The 18,579-nt window shown below is 31.9% G+C and overlaps 1 protein-coding gene across 3 annotated transcripts in view; it reads left to right on the forward strand.

Moving 5' to 3' along the window:
- Window positions 1-18,579, forward strand: part of LOC127281823 (discoidin domain-containing receptor tyrosine kinase B-like) — a 132,228-nt gene that overhangs the window by 46,046 nt on the left and 67,603 nt on the right. For all 3 annotated transcript variants that reach the window (XM_051305751.1, XM_051305752.1, XM_051305753.1), the window contains 2 exons: window positions 12,541-12,722; window positions 14,253-14,358. In XM_051305751.1, the coding sequence (XP_051161708.1) occupies window positions 12,614-12,722; window positions 14,253-14,358 (215 nt within the window). In that variant the 5' untranslated portion in view covers window positions 12,541-12,613. The remainder of the gene's footprint in view (window positions 1-12,540; window positions 12,723-14,252; window positions 14,359-18,579) is intronic.

Raw genomic sequence — 18,579 nt, forward strand, 5'->3', positions numbered from 1 at the left:
TTAGTTACATTGGTACAAGTTACTTTGGTACCTGTTACTATAGTACCAATTACTTTGGTACTAGTTACTTTGGTTCTACTGACTAACTATGGTACCACTGGCTATGGTACAATTTAGTTACGTTGGTACCAATTACTATGGTACTAGTTACTATGGTACCAGTTACTTTGGTACCACTAATTATGATATCTTTTAGTTGCTTTGGTACCAGTTGCTATGATAACAGTTGCTAGAGAAACTGTTACTGGAGGAACTGTTACTATAGGAACCATTTCTATGGCAACCGTTGGAAGGAAACAGTTTCTATGGTTATGATTGCTATAGTAACCACTGCTGTAATAATCCTTCCCTTGGTAACGGTTGCTATAATAATGGTTTCTATTTTAACCGTTGCTAGGAAACAGTTTCTATGGTAGTGGTTGCTATAGTAACAGTTGTCATACTAAACGGTTGCTATGGTAATGGTTGCTATAATAATTGTTGTCCTATTAATAGTTGCTCTAGCAACCATTGTTACACTCACTTAAAGTTTCATATTTTAGAAAAAAAATTTTGAATTTGTGAAACCTAAGACATTCTATCTTTGTCATGAGATTTTCTCGTATAAAAAAAGGGTCGCCAACAAAAAAAAGGAGGGTGCTGATGCGATAAATGGTAATTGTACAAAAGAATATACCGCGCGGGGGGGAAAGTTTTTGGGGGATTTAACACTCGTTCCTCGTTAGAAGCTTGTTAACGTTATGCCTCTGTAGAGTGACGGAATATACGTAAATCCACACAAAATTTCAACACACAAGTCCAACTGTCTGCAATAAGAAGTGTCTTAGATCTTGTTTCTTCACACTTTATCTCTCATCCTCTTATTTCTCTCTCATCTTTAGATGTTTTTTTTTTTTTTTTTTTTTCCTCTATAGTGAAAAATTATACAACTCCAAAAATTATTGGTTTATTTTTCAAAAAGCAAATCTTAATTGTTAAAGGCGTTCTGGTTTTTTTTCCAGCAATTATATATTTATATACAATGTATATATCACTTTCCGCGGAATAGAAACATTTTCAGTTCAACAGATTTGTTGGTTTGAAAAATAAAATAAAATAAAATCGTCAACGGAAGTTCTCACCGCGGTCTGTCAAGCGTGACAACTTTCACGGAATTTTTCCACCGCCGCCACCAATATATACACACACACACACAACCACGTGGTCTTGGTTTTTAAATAAAGCCAGACATACCACACACGCCATATAAACGACGTGTTCGCGCTTTTATACGAGAACGAAATATAGAGAAAGAAAGTCAAATGAGAAAGAAGAAAATGAACAAAGAAAGAAAGAAAGAAAAGTACAATGAGCAAAAAAAAAAGGGTCGGTTTATGCATGTAAATCGTTGGTGAGGGGGAGGGGGGGGAGATTCATTGTTTGTTGTTCTTTCCTTTAGTCGAGCGCTTTTGGCCATTTCGTATACGCGAGGCCATTTGTTTTATTTCAAAAGCTACAACTGAAACGCTCAAGTTTATTTGGCACACTCAAACCAATCGGGAGTTCGAATTTAAAAGTGTAATCACGCAGTTCTTTAAAAAATTATTATCGTAAATAGAGTAATTTTTTTATCTGAAATTATTTTTTAAATAAGAATAAAATTACATTTTACGATTTGCTGTTAAATAATTAAATACTAGGTAATAGTTGTTATTTTTTAACTAGGGACAAAAGTAACCATTTTTTATCCTAGGAACGAAAAAAGGTTGTTTTTGTCTCTAGGAAGTAAAAAAACATGAATCGTCTTTTTAAATAATAATTGCCCAGGTAGAAAAATTAACATTACTAACGTTATTAATATTACTAACATTACTAATGTTACTAACGTTAGTACCTATAAAAAAATTAAGAAAATGTTTCTAAATTGTATTTTTGCAGAAACTTGTCGAAAATCGACCACCAGGAAGTATTTAATGTTTAATAATGCACTTTTTATAATTTTCATTTCTATTATCACTTCCACTTATTTATTTTCATTACCGTTTTCACTTTCACTTTTTCTAATTCTCATTTCCATTTTCACTTCCACTTTTTATAATTTTCATGCTCATTTTCACTTTCACTTTTTTATTTACATTACCACTTCCACTTTTTGTAATTCTCATTCGCACTTCCATTCCCACTTCCACTCTTTCTAATTCGCATTTCTACTTTCACTTTTTCTAATTTTCATTCCCATTTTCACTTTTTTATTTTCATTACCACTTCCACTTCCACTTTTTCTAATTTTCATTCCCACTTCTACTCCCATTTTTTCCACTTCTAATTTTCATTAGCTGTTGTCATTTCGACTAAAACTCTTTCTAATTTCTAATTTCCATTTACACAACCATTTCCACTTTTTTTTAATTACAATTAGAAAAAGTTAAAGTGTCAATGAATATAAAAAAGTGGAAGTGAAAATGGGAATGAAAATTGGAACAAGTGGAAATGGAAGTGAAAGTGGGAATGAGAATTAGAAAAAGTGGAAGTGAAATGGGAATGAGAATTAGAAAGAGTAGAAGTGAGAATGGAAGTGCGAATGAGAATTAGAAAAAGTATAAGTGGAAATGGGAATGAAAATTATAAAAAGTTTAAGTGGAAGTGAAAGTGGTAATGGGAAAGTAGTGTCAAAGTTTCTGTGAAAATATATTTTAGAACCTCTTTATTTTTTTATAGGTACTAACTTTAGTAACATTAGTAATGTTAGTAACATTAGTAACGTTAGTAACGTTAATTTTTTCACCTGGGTGTCGCTCGCTGTTAGATTAGATTAGAAACTAATAATTGTATATAATAATTTGTAATAAAAAATTAACTTGTTATACAGAAACGGTATTCTTGTAAACAATTTTGTACGATGTGGATTTTATCATCATCTTTCACAACAAAATAACATGCTCTCTTCGATTTCTGATCGAAGTGGATATTAATTTAACTCAAAAGCCGTTTTTCTTATCGAATCTAAGTGGTAGTGTTAGGATGGGTTACACAAGATTGAATCGATTACACGACGTGAGGAGAAGAATTTAGTGCAACCTTTTATAAGAAACTCGTTTTCACGATATGCCGCGGTAATATTATATGGCCCCCTTGCTCATTTTGAGACGCATTCGTCATTATCCTTCGCTCATCTTTATACAATTATAAATCATAAGAGAATGGCCAATAAATATCGGTAGAACTTATGTGTTTAACCTTTTTTAACCTTTCGATTCGAATTTCAATCCCATAGACCTATACAAACAAATATTAATTCATATTTGTGAAAAAAATATTAAAATTTCGATATATATTAAAAAGAAAATTTTTTTTTTTAATTATAAATATTTCTTGATAATTTTCTTTAAAATTTATTTTCTCTTTTTGTCTTTTGCTTCTAATATACTGCATTTTTAAACTTGTCTTTTACACTTTGTGTAAATGTTATGTACCTGTTTTCAACAAGAAATGCAAATGTCTTAATCCTTGCATTTTTGTATTATAAGAATCTTATTTTCATCCAAATTTATATTTGTCATTAGTGTCTTGAATTTCAAACTTTAAATATACACGCGAAAACACGAAAAAAGTTGCTTCAAATTCTTTTGCACGAGGTAAAAAAACCCCACAAGATAATAAGAAAAATTTGAATATTTTAAATTGAAATTGTTGCCGCAAAACAAAAATTATCTCATATTTTTTTACAAAATGTTTTGCAAACCTTTCGAATTACCAAAACAATTAAAAGATATAATTTTTTTTTAATAGTGAAAAAAAATTTTTTTTCATGATACTTAAAGAAAATTTTCTAAAGTGAAAAGAAAAACGTTGATAGTACCTTAAAGTGGATGTACAATTTTTTTTTTTTCCCAACCAGAACCTTGACCAGCTTTCATCTACAGAGCTCTCAAGTATCGTCAAGTACTTTTTTTAAGTTGAAACAACGACTTTATAGAAAAGTGACATTCATTTTTAATTTTATAATCTCAATTGCATATATTTGTGCTCAAATTAACCAGAAACATTTTCAAATACAAATAATTAATAAAAATAAATAGTTTTCATATTAACAAAATTTATCCAAAATTAAAAATTTTCTTATCAATATTGAATTAATAATTAATATAATAATATTTCTTTAATATTAATATATTTTTAAATAATTATTTCTGAAATTAATTAATATAATTAAAAAACGAAATAAAAAAAAAACCTCTTAAATTTTATTATTCTCGTATAAGAATTATAAAGATAATAAATTTTTTTCCTTGAAAGTGATTTGCAAACATGTCTGTAAAATAATATAAGAAGATTCTTTTAATATAATTCGAGCTATTATATGTATATGTATATAAATGAATGTAATATCACGAAACGATTATATTTATATTTCTCAATCATCGAGACTTCTTGAAAGGAGCTTTCAGTGCTTATCTCGTTACAGATATATAATTGTTCTCGCTTAAAGGCTTGACTGCGTTTTATCCCAACTGTGAGTGGCTTTCGTAAGTCACTAATCTTCTTCGACAAAAGTTCTCTTTCTCACCGCACATTCATTTATATATATACATATATATATATATACATACAATCATTTTAATAAGCCTCTGAGAGGTGAAACCGAGGTGAAACATTCAAAACGTATGATTACTGACATCATTTTATTTCGCACCATTATTTATGCTTCTATGATGATTAGAACGAATTATTACACGCGAATTTAATATCTGTCTTCCGCGCTCTTAATGATCGTTATATACCCAGACATGTAATTACGCCGTTTACCTTTTGATATATAATGCATCTAGGCTCTTTATCGACAGCTTTAATCTTTATGTTAATTACATTAATTGCATGTATCAGTTTACTATTCTTTTAAATATTTTTTCAAAATATCGTTTGGAGAATAAAAAATATTTTTTCATATTTAAATTACATTTTTTTTTTTAAACTTTTTTATACTTTTGGCAAAAAAAATAATTTTTCTTCCACTATAAATACGCGGTAAATTATTTTAGTTTTGATTTATGAAGAAACTTCTTGTCATCTATTTTACCGCATGAACATCTGCGAGCAAAGAAATTTCACTTCTGAAGTGACGATTTACTGTTCCATATAACGTGTATCATCATTGATCATAATATTATTATTGTTTCATTTATCTCTTTGAATTTAATGAAAATATTTTACTCAGCCTGAGCAAATAGAAAAAAACCTGACAAATAAAATAGAAATTAATTTCTATAGACAATGTATAGAGGAGAAATTGCGTATTAGTCATTAGTAGATTGATTTGTTATTTTATGGGCCAACTGATGACAATCATGTATATGATTAAGTGGTTTCCTTTGATGACCGCTCATTGACAGTTACTTGCCGAAGGCATTCAATTAAAATATATACACAATATACATGTTATAATTTCAGAATTAAATTACTACTATTCGGAAATTAAATTAAAAATGTTATTTTGACCCTTTGGAAATATTGTTTACAAAAGAATTTATTGCTCAAGAATTTACAAACTTTTTTTTTAATAATTTATTTTAAATAGTTTTTAAATAAAAATTCTTTTCCTATCACGGATTCTGTGAAATTAGATTACGAATTCTGCGAAACTAGTTCTCAGATTACGCGTAATTCGATCACGGATTCCACCTTACTAGATTGCTGAATTCATAAAATTAGATTACAAATTCGGCTAAACTAGGTCACTGATTCCGCGTAATTATTTTACGAATTCCACGAAACTGGATCTTGGATTACGCGTAATTGGATCACGAATTCCGCCTTACTATCATGCTGAATTCACAAAATTAGATCACGGATTTGGCGAAATTAAGCCGCGGATTCCACGATACTAGATCACGGATTACGTGAAATTAGATCACTGATTCGGTAAAACTAGGCAGCGGATTCTGCGAAATTAGATCACGGATTCCACCTTACTAGATTGCTGAATTCACAAAATTAGATTACGAATTCGGCTAAACTAGGTCACGGATTCCGCGCAATTATTTTACGAATTCCGCGAAACGTGATCTCGGATTACGCGTAATTAGACCATGAATTACGCGTAATTGCATCACGAATTCCGCAAAACTGTTTTATAGATTATGCGTAATTATATCACGGATTCCACAAAACTGGATCATGGATTACGCGAATGTAGGGTACTAATTACGCGTAATTCGGTCACTGATTCAACCAAACTAGCTCGCTGAATTCGCAAAATTATATTACAGATTCGGCGAAACTAGTTCGCGGATACCACCAAACTAGCTCTCTGAATTCGCAAAATAATATCACGAATTCCGCGTAATTAGATCACGGATTCCACTGAACTCGGTTACGGATTCAATCAAACTAGCTCGCTGAAATCGCAAAATAATATCACAGATTCGGCGAAACTAAATCGCGGATACCACTAAACTAGCTCGCTGAATTCGCAAAATAATATCACGAATTCCGCGTAATTAGATCACGGATTCCGTCTTACTATTTTGCTGAATTCACAAAATTAGATCACGAATTCGGCGAAATTAAGCCGCGGATTCCGCGATACTAGATCACGGATTACGTGAAATTAGATCACTGATTCGGTAAAACTAGGCAGCGGATTTTGCGAAATTAGATCACGGATTCCGCCTTACTAGCTTCCTAAATTCATAAAATTACATCACGGATTCCGCGAAACTAGATCCCAGATAACGCGTAATTGGATCACGGATTCCACCTTACTAAATTGCTGAATTCACGAAATTAGATTATGAATTCGGCTAAACTAGGTCACGGATTCCGCGCAATTATTTTACGAATTCCGTGAAACTAGATCTTGGATTACGCGTAATTGAATCACGGATTCCGCCTTACTATCTTGCTAAATTCACAAAATTAGATCACGGATTCCGCGAAACTAGATCACGGATTCTGCGTTATTAGATTACATATTCCGGGAAATTAGATATCGGATTACGCGTAATTAGATCACGGATTCCGCCTTACTAGCTTTCTGAATTCATAAAATTACATCACGAATTTGGCGAAACTATGCCACGGATTCCACAAAACTAGAACACGGATTACGCGTAATTCGATCACGGATTCTAAGAAACAATCTCGCTGAATTTGCAAAATTAGATCACTAATTCGGCAAAAGTAGGTTGTAAATTCCGCGAAATTAGATCACGGAATTCGTGAAATTAGGTCACGGATTCGGCGAAACTATAGGTCGCGGATTTCGTTAAATTAGATCACGGATTCGGAGGCAAAAAAAATGATTTGATCGGAGAGAAATTTAGAAAATATTCATAAAAAAAAATACAGATAAGAATATAAAGTTGCCTATACATATAGCAGACAAAAATGACGGGGAGAGTGAAAAGTAAATCTTGAACGGAAAAGCGAAAATGCAGAAACGTGCCTTAGAACGCTCTACTAGAATCAGGAGGATCAATTCGCAAATTCATGCGTAATACTCCTCCATATCCTCCAGGATCTTTCACAGGTTCTTTCTTTGAAGTACTTTTCTACTTGCTTTTCTCATATATCCCTCTGTATATTCGCATTCTTGTCAAAAAGTTATTTTTCTGACAAAATCCCCAAAAATATATTTTCTTAATATTTTCTCTATATCTCACGAAAAATATTTCATGTCAATGTTCTTTTTTTTTTTAAATAACAAAATTAAATTTCAAAAAAAAAATTATTTAATTATTATTATGAAAAAATGAATTTTTTTCAACATTTAATTTCCTGTATGAGAATAGTTTTTAAGTGAAAAACTTAATACAAATGAAAAAGAGAAAAAAAGGGCACTAATAATAAACTGAAAAAAAAAGATGAAAGATATATAGAATGTTTAATGGTACAAGTATAAAGGGGAAGCAAAACCTCTTGTGATAGCGTAACTTCAGTGGAATGTTAATGTCAGTTAATTTTCTGTAAAACATCGAGGACCTGGCCTCTCACAATGTGTGTAGGTTGGCGCACAGTATAACGTATTGGTGCGAAAATAAACTGGTTTTCCTGAAACAGAGAAGCGTGTGTGTATGTTATTATTCACTTCCGCGACTGTACTGCATAATATGTAATATAAATAATATATAATCTAAAAACAAAAAACAAAAAACAAATCTCTAACTAATTTCAGTTGCAAAAAAAAAACCAATTCTATTCAATTTTTTTTTTGTAGTTATTATTTCTCAACGAGAATTTTATTTTTTTTTTTCAAACACAAATAACTATTCTAAAAGCCATTATATACGAAAAAGCAAACAAGGTTTTTTTTTTTATATTTTCTGAGAAGAAAGTTTGCAGGTAATTAAAGTGAGGCCAGTGATCGACCGTTAATTGACTCTCTTTGGGTAAAGGGGAAAAACGTTCTCCCGACAATTTTCGAAGATTTATTGCTGAAAGGGTAATAGGCCGGCTTTTATGCCGAGCATAAGAGAGAATCTTCGCCTAAACAAGTACGCAAACAAAATAATTTTTATGACTTCCTATAATACACGGTATATTCGTTGAATTCATTATTCTATTTTCGAATAGTGAATATATTTTTGAATTTATTCGTTAAAAAAAAATATTCGTTACAGCATTAACCAAAAATAGATTTATATAGTAAAAAAAATTAAATGCCAATTAAAATCTAATCAATATAAAAAAAAATCTCCTAAATCAATGGTTTGAAAAAAAAACATCTCTCTGAATTAAAATTCGAGAATATAACATGTACTTCATCACGAGAGAAAGTAATAAATTGAAATTCTAAAATGGAAGATCGATCAATAAAACATAGCTATTTGAATCCATCAAATTTCTCTCTCTCATTCTCTCTCTCTCTCTCTCTCTCTCTCTCTCTCTCTCTCTCTCTCTCTCTCTCTCTCTCTCTCTCTCTCTCATTCTCTCGATGTTGAAATTTATATTTGTAAATGTGAGTTGTTCGAAAATACATATGTATTTCTCTATGAATATCTATATATATTATACAAAGAGAGAGAGAGAGAGAGAGAGAGAGAGAGAGAGAGATTCTTGGAGAGGTATATTTCGCGTGTATTAATCTGCATAAACTCATTCCTATGCAAATGAAGAGATTCGACATTAAACTAGGCACCATGAAGCCTATAGCTTAGTTCGCGGCTTAGGTGGAAATGTAGCCTATTTATGTATATCGCGATGCGCCAATAAATGGATCCTCCTTCGCGATGTCTTCGACAGGATAATATTCTTAACTCATCCCTTTTTAGGGTGAAAAGGGACAATAATTTTGATACAGAATTTAACAGTTTCGGAATTAGTCAATAAAAATTCCTTTTTTATTCTCTTATTTTATAATAATATTTGCTATTTAATTTAGTATAAAGTTTAACAGAGCAAAATATTGGAAATTAATTATAAAATCATATAATTATTCTCTATATATTTAATATTGATTTGAAAACCCAATTTCATAATTAAAATATTATTATTATTTTTATTGATCTCAATATTTTTGTTTTTTTCTATTTTCTCGATATATTTATTTATTATAGTTTAATTTTACTTTTATTTATTTTTCTCTTCCCACATTTGTATTTTTATTATTAACATTCGACTTTTTTCTTCAATTGTTATTATTACTCGTATGTTTTTCTTGACTTTTTTTTTTCTCTAATTCTATCTCATTTTCTTATGGTCCCTCTATTATTTGCTCAACTACTTATCAAAGAAGTATTCACCTGACAATCAGTAGATATATAGAGTATTTCTCTAGCCACTTGAAGGAGGGTTTGAAACTTATACATGTTTAATATAAGGCCTATGACCTATGGCAGTGATAGATGATATTTTTTACACCAGAAAATTCATTATTAATTTAAATTGTAATTGAAAATTGCTATTGTGTACAAGATAGAAACAGTTTCTATCTCTCTCTCTCTCTTACAGTTTAAATGTTAAAAAAAAATTTTTTTACCCTTCACACCTGCTACTGACGTGGTCAATAGGGATTCGCTTCATATATTCAGTATGTAGAGTCGTCTTCCGGTTTTCGAGATTCGTTGACCTTCTATATATATATATATATATATATATATATATATATATATATATTATAGCTATTGAATTAGGTGTCAATCTGGAAATCGATTTCAGATATATACGCTTTGAGAACTTGAGAGTATATAGCGTTCTGAATAACTATATAGGAATTACCCTATGGCACGTGCACTCACGTGAATGCAAAACTATCGAATACGTGGTCATTCTTATGCACGAGTTGCTTGGGAATAGAACTTTCATGTTACAATTTAAATATTCGCTGTTGAAGATAAGTGGTTTGTAAATTATACTTATTAGAAATCATTTATTTTTTATATTACTTTGATAGGTTCAATTTTTTAATTTTTAGTTTTAAAAAGATGAAGTTTAAGTCAAATCCAATTGGAAAATAATTTAAACTTTATTTCTAAACTAAAATCAAAACTAATCTAATGTTAAGAGTTTCCAATTTTATAGGTGCTAAAAACTTGCAAGAGCTAAAGCTGATTTTTCAGACTATGTAACTTAAATTTACTTAAAACGCAAGATTATTTCGCCGCAATTAAATCACGGATTCCGCGAAACCAGGTCACGGAATTAGATCATGTATTACGCGAAATTAGAACAAGAATTACACGAAATTATATCACTGATTAAACTAGGTCGCGGATTCTGCGAAATTAGATCACGGATTCTGCGTAATTAGAATATGGATTCCGCGAAACGTGATCTCGGATTACGCGTAATTAGACCATGAATTATGCGTAATTGCATCACGAATTCCGCAAAACTGGTTGATAGATTATGCGTAATTATATCACGGATTCCACAAAACTAGATCATGGATTACGCGAATGTAGGGTACTAATTACGCGTAATTGGGTCACGGATTCAACCAAACTAGCTCGCTGAATTCGCAAAATAAAATCACAGATTCGGCGAAACTAGATCGCGGATACCACAAAACTAGCTCGCTGAATTCGCAAAATCATATCACGAATTCTGCGTAATTAGATCACGGATTCCACTAAACTAGATTACGGATTCAACCAAACTAGCTCGCTGAATTCGCAAAATTGTATCACAGATTTGGCGAAACTAGATCGCGGATACCACCAAACTAGCTCGCTGAATTCGCAAAATAATATCACGAATTCCGCGTAATTAGATCACGCATTCCACTAAACTAGATTACGGATTACGCGTAATTGGATCACGGATTCTTCCAAACTATTTCGTTAAATTCGCAAAATTAGATCACAAATTTGGAGAAACTAGGCCGCTGATTCTTCGAAATTAGATCACGGATTCTGCGTAATTAGAATAGCGATTCCGCGAACCGTGATCTCGGATTACGCGTAATTAGACCATGAATTATGCGTAATTGCATCACGAATTCCGCAAAACTGGTTTATAGATTATGCGTAATTATATCACGGATTCCACATAACTAGATCATGGATTACGTGAATGTAGGGTACTAATTACGCGTAATTGGGTCACGGATTCAATCAAACTAGCTCGCTGAATTCGCAAAATAATATCACAGATTCGGCGAAACTAGATCGCGGATACCACCAAACTAGTTCGCTGAATTCGCAAAATAATCTTACGAATTCCGCGTAATTAGATCACGGATTCCACTAAACTAGATTACGGATTCCACTAAACTAGATTACGGATTACGCGTAATTGGGTCACGGATTCTTCGAAACTATTTCGTTAAATTCGCAAAATTATATCACAAATTTGGAAAAACTAGGTCGTGGATTCTGCGAAATTAAATCACGGATTCTGCGTAATTAGAATACGGATTCTGCGAAACGTGATCTCGAATTACGCGTAATTAGACCATAAATTACGCGTAATTGCATCACGAATTCCGCAAAACTGGTTTATAGATTATGCGTAATTATATCACGGATTCCACAAAACTAGATCATGGATTACGCGAATGTAGGGTACTAATTACGCGTAATTGGGTCACGGATTCAACCAAACTAGCTCGCTGAATTCGCAAAATAAGATCACGAATTCCACGTAATTAGATCACGGATTCAACCAAACTAGCTCGCTGAATTCGCAAAATAAGATCACGAATTCCGCGTAATTAGATCACGGATTCCACTAAAATAGATTACGGATTCAACCAAACCAGATTACGGATTACGCCTAATTGGATCACGGATTCTTCCAAACTATTTCGTTAAATTCGCAAAATTAGATCACAAATTTGGAGAAACTAGATCGCGGATTCTGCGAAATTAAATCACGGATTCCGCCAAACTAGCTGTCTGAATTTTCAAAAAAAAAATCACGGATTCCGCATAATTAGATTACGGATTCGTCGAAACTAGGTCGCGGTTTTCGCGAAATTGGATCACGGATTCTGTGATACTAGATGGCGGATTCCGCGAAAGTAGATCACGGATTATGTTAATATCCATTATATATCCTGAATATGTAAATATTTATGTAAAGTTGAATAACAAGAAATTTGTTTTTTTTTCATGTTATTAGGTCAAAAAGGCATAATAATGATGAGAACAAGGTGAGACTGAAACGGAGGGAAATCCCCCTCAGTTATAAAGCTATGGTGAAAGGTTTCGGACGTCACCTCGAGAGGGAGCCACCTAACGTTCACTTAATCGTCCTTATCTTCATTCTCTCTACAATATCAACAACACGTGGCGTTGATCTCTGTAAGTATAATAAGGAAAATAAATTATTTTATTATTCAACTTTCATTAAAAATGTAGATTTAAGAAGAAACAATTGAAAATAAAAAAAAACCCACAGCGCATGATAAGGGAAAATTAATTTTATATTTTCTTCAAAAAAAAAAAATCTATTTCTGTTTAAGTCAGTCGCAAAGGTTTTTTTTTTGAGGTTATATTCAAAATGCACGTGAATAATTGCTCTTGTTGAAGGAAACCCTGTAGACAGGGCAAATATCTATGTGTATAGCGCAAATACAGTTATTATTATTAACGAAGGTGCCGGAAACCTCGACGTATATCGCTCCCTGGAGTTCGTGGGCTCTCGTAATTTTCTCTTGAACCCTTCTCTCTCTCTCTCTCTCTTACTCACACACACTAATACATAAACTCAGACTATTCGGTCGGTGTATACATGTTTCCTTTTGTCGAGAAGAGTCCAGTAACGAGCTATGGCTGACCAAACGTGCCTTATCAAGCTCATAAATCGAACATAAATAGCCATTGCCAACATCGCATAGTAGGTGATTTTACCTTCAAACAACAACAAGGTGTGAGCTGTTCATTTTTTAGCGCACTTTGTTGTTTTTTTTTTTTTTTTTTTTTTTTAAACTCACGATAAATGTTTGTTAGAAAGGGGCAATAAAGTGTATAGAATACATCAATGATGGGTTTTCAAGTGTTTTTTTTTTCAACAAGGTATATATTATGACCGTTTAAAATTCCTTTAGATGTATATAATAATAATAAACAATATATATAAAGTGTCAAGTCATAACATCATACTTTTTTATACCAAAACGTAAAAACAAACCTGTATTTTTTGCCGCTTTAGCAATTTTTAACTTCTTGCAGCATAAAATGACATGGCATTTTTTTCACTAAAGAAATTGTTAAAAAAAAATTTATTTAGTATATTTCCAACAAATAGATAATTATTTATAACAAGTAAATATTTATTTGGCTCACAAATGTATTTTTTCTTTAGTCAAAAAAAGCGAGGAGAAAAAAATTAATACAAAATCCAAGGCAAACTTAAAGTAGAAATGATGCATCATATATACAATATAAGCCAAGAGATGGCTTTTAACCCCATCATTGACTGGCATTGAGCGAGTGTATAGTAAATATAATGGATTCACTGTATAAAAGGGTGAATTTGAATATTATTTCATCGGAAAAGCGTTCATATATATGAAACAATTGATTAGCTCTTGAGATATGGAATATATTCCTCTTGGCCTGAATCTCCCACTTTTGATTTCCGTCTTCCCCTCGTTCTTACACTATACTCATATGAACGTATTTTACATATATATATATATATATATATATTGCAGTTGAAGAGATTCATCTCGGTCAGTTGGTTATTTAACCGTTTATGATTCTCCCTTTTGATGTGCATATACGCATAAATCTGAAACGCTTTATAACCACCACCACCCCCTGTAGGCTTTTGAAACTGCAATGATTCCCACTCGATATTGTGTAACAGGCGTTACTCTATGTTTTCAGCACAATGCATTGCACCATTGGGCATGGAGTCAGGAGCAATACCAGATGCCGATATCACTGCAAGCTCCAGTTTCGAAAGTGGAAATGTTGGTCCACATCAAGCTCGGTGAGTTTTTTTTTACTTGTTTTCTATTATTTTATTTTAGACTCCAAACAATTTCTTGAAACAATTATAAAAATGATCTAAATATGTAATACATTTTTAATCCCTTGGGTTTAAAAAGTGATAATCTACACCCTAGAGTTAAAAATTATTTTAATCCTTACAATAAGAAATGAGGTGTTCTAATACCTGGATTAAACGATTGCTCATTTTACTCCCTAGGGTTAGAAATGAATCATTTTATTCCCTAGAGTTAAAAGTGCTTGCTTTACTCCCGAAAACGATCCCTAGGATAAGAAATGGGTAATTTTTATTTCTAAATTAAAAAAAATGGCTCATTTTATGCCCTAGGATAAGAAATGGATATTTTTCCTTCTAGGGTTAAAAGTACCCGTTTTACTCCCTAGTGTTAAAAGTACTTATTTTCCTCTCAAAAACAATCCCTAAAATAATAAATAGGTAATTTTAATCCCTATAGTAAAAAACGGCTCATTTTTAGGGTTTCGTGGCCCAGGGACGAAAGTCTTATAATTTCACTTTGGCGTCCGTCCATCGTACTCTCGTATCATTCCCATGGAAACAGATAAAATCGCAATCGTCTGTCCATCCGTTCGACCGTTTCCATAGCTTCTTTTCCTGATTTTTTATGGCTATGGTTGCCTTATAGGTGCTAATATGGTTCTTCCTCTACTCGGATTTGGCTGTCGATTTTTTTCTACATTTTTAGGTGTATTTTGTGCAAGAAATTGCAATAAAATAGTCCGCCTAAGAAAAATTGAATTTTTTTGGGAACTTTTTTATTTTTTTGGATTTATGGGTTGGATGACTTTTTGGTGGTAATAGGTGTCTTCCTCTACTCGGATTTGGCTGTCGATTTTTTTCTACACTTTTAGGTGTATTTTGTGCAAGAAATTGCAATAAAATAGTCCGCCTAAGAAAAATTGAATTTTTTTGGGAACTTTTTTATTTTTTTGGATTTATGGGTTGGATGACTTTTTGGTGGTAATAGGTGTCTTCCTCTACTCGGATTTGGCTGTCGATTTTTTTCTAAACTTTTAGGTGTATTTTGTGCAAGAAATTGCAATAAAATAGTCCGCCTAAAAAAAATTGAATTTTTTTGGGAACTTTTTTATTTTTTTGGATTTATGGGTTGGATGACTTTTTGGTGGTAATAGGTGTCTTCCTCTACTCGGATTTGGCTGTCGATTTTTTTCTACACTTTTAGGTGTATTTTGTGCAAGAAATTGCAATAAAATAGTCCGCCTAAGAAAAATTGAATTTTTTTGGGAACTTTTTTATTTTTTTGGATTTATGGGTTGGATGACTTTTTGGTGGTAATAGGTGTCTTCCTCTACTCGGATTTGGATGTCGATTTTTTTCTACACTTTTAGGTGTATTTTGTGCAAGAAATTGCAATAATATAGTCCGCCTAAGAAAAATTGAATTTTTTTGGAAACTTTTTTATTTTTTTGGATTTATGGATTGGATGACTTTTTGGTGGTAATAGGTGTCTTCCTCTACTCGGATTTGGCTGTCGATTTTTTTCTACACTTTTAGGTGTATTTTGTGCAAGAAATTGCAATAAAATAGTCCGCCTAAAAAAAATTGAATTTTTTTGGGAACTTTTTTATTTTTTTGGATTTATGGGTTGGATGACTTTTTGGTGGTAATAGGTGTCTTCCTCTACTCGGATTTGGCTGTCGATTTTTTTCTACACTTTTAGGTGTATTTTGTGCAAGAAATTGCAATAAAATAGTCCGCCTAAGAAAAATTGAATTTTTTTGGGAACTTTTTTATTTTTTTGGATTTATGGGTTGGATGACTTTTTGGTGGTAATAGGTGTCTTCCTCTACTCGGATTTGGCTGTCGATTTTTTTCTACACTTTTAGGTGTATTTTGTGCAAGAAATTGCAATAATATAGTCCGCCTAAGAAAAATTGAATTTTTTTGGAAACTTTTTTATTTTTTTGGATTTATGGATTGGATGACTTTTTGGTGGTAATAGGTGTCTTCCTCTACTCGGATTTGGCTGTCGATTTTTTTCTACACTTTTAGGTGTATTTTGTGCAAGAAATTGCAATAAAATAGTCCGCCTAAAAAAAATTGAATTTTTTTGGGAACTTTTTTATTTTTTTGGATTTATGGGTTGAATGACTTTTTGGTGGTAATAGGTGTCTTCCTCTACTCGGATTTGGCTGTCGATTTTTTTCTACACTTTTAGGTGTATTTTGTGCAAGAAATTGCAATAAAATAGTCCGCCTAAGAAAAATTGAATTTTTTTGGGAACTTTTTTATTTTTTTGGATTTATGGGTTGGATGACTTTTTGGTGGTAATAGGTGTCTTCCTCTACTCGGATTTGGCTGTCGATTTTTTTCTACACTTTTAGGTGTATTTTGTGCAAGAAATTGCAATAAAATAGTCCGCCTAAGAAAAATTGAATTTTTTTGGGAACTTTTTTATTTTTTTGGATTTATGGGTTGGATGACTTTTTGGTGGTAATAGGTGTCTTCCTCTACTCGGATTTGGCTGTCGATTTTTTTCTAAACTTTTAGGTGTATTTTGTGCAAGAAATTGCAATAAAATAGTCCGCCTAAAAAAAATTGAATTTTTTTGGGAACTTTTTTATTTTTTTGGATTTATGGGTTGGATGACTTTTTGGTGGTAATAGGTGTCTTCCTCTACTCGGATTTGGCTGTCGATTTTTTTCTACACTTTTAGGTGTATTTTGTGCAAGAAATTGCAATAAAATAGTCCGCCTAAGAAAAATTGAATTTTTTTGGGAACTTTTTTATTTTTTTGGATTTATGGGTTGGATGACTTTTTGGTGGTAATAGGTGTCTTCCTCTACTCGGATTTGGATGTCGATTTTTTTCTACACTTTTAGGTATATTTTGTGCAAGAAATTGCAATAATATAGTCCGCCTAAGAAAAATTGAATTTTTTTGGAAACTTTTTTATTTTTTTGGATTTATGGATTGGATGACTTTTTGGTGGTAATAGGTGTCTTCCTCTACTCGGATTTGGCTGTCGATTTTTTTCTACACTTTTAGGTGTATTTTGTGCAAGAAATTGCAATAAAATAGTCCGCCTAAAAAAAATTGAATTTTTTTGGGAACTTTTTTATTTTTTTGGATTTATGGGTTGGATGACTTTTTGGTGGTAATAGGTGTCTTCCTCTACTCGGATTTGGCTGTCGATTTTTTTCTACACTTTTAGGTGTATTTTGTGCAAGAAATTGCAATAATATAGTCCGCCTAAGAAAAATTGAATTTTTTTGGAAACTTTTTTATTTATTTGGATTTATGGGTTGGATGACTTTTTGGTGGTAATAGGTGTCTTCCTCTACTCGGATTTGGCTGTCGATTTTTTTCTACACTTTTAGGTGTATTTTGTGCAAGAAATTGCAATAATATAGTCCGCCTAAGAAAAATTGAATTTTTTTGGAAACTTTTTTATTTATTTGGATTTATGGGTTGGATGACTTTTTGGTGGTAATAGGTGTCTTCCTCTACTCGGATTTGGCTGTCGATTTTTTTCTACACTTTTAGGTGTATTTTGTGCAAGAAATTGCAATAAAATAGTCCGCCTAAGAAAAATTGAATTTTTTTGGGAACTTTTTTATTTTTTTGGATTTATGGGTTGGATGACTTTTTGGTGGTAATAGGTGTCTTCCTCTACTCGGATTTGGCTGTCGATTTTTTTCTAAACTTTTAGGTGTATTTTGTGCAAGAAATTGCAATAAAATAGTCCGCCTAAAAAAAATTGAATTTTTTTGGGAACTTTTTTATTTTTTTGGATTTATGGGTTGGATGACTTTTTGGTGGTAATAGGTGTCTTCCTCTACTCGGATTTGGCTGTCGATTTTTTTCTACACTTTTAGGTGTATTTTGTGCAAGAAATTGCAATAAAATAGTCCGCCTAAGAAAAATTGAATTTTTTTGGGAACTTTTTTATTTTTTTGGATTTATGGGTTGGATGACTTTTTGGTGGTAATAGGTGTCTTCCTCTACTCGGATTTGGATGTCGATTTTTTTCTACACTTTTAGGTATATTTTGTGCAAGAAATTGCAATAATATAGTCCGCCTAAGAAAAATTGAATTTTTTTGGAAACTTTTTTATTTTTTTGGATTTATGGATTGGATGACTTTTTGGTGGTAATAGGTGTCTTCCTCTACTCGGATTTGGCTGTCGATTTTTTTCTACACTTTTAGGTGTATTTTGT

This window comes from Leptopilina boulardi, unplaced genomic scaffold (genome assembly GCF_019393585.1).
Source record: "Leptopilina boulardi isolate dan_hultmark-lab unplaced genomic scaffold, ZJU_Lbou_2.1 LbouV2_278, whole genome shotgun sequence".
NCBI classification, from domain to species: domain Eukaryota; kingdom Metazoa; phylum Arthropoda; class Insecta; order Hymenoptera; family Figitidae; genus Leptopilina; species Leptopilina boulardi.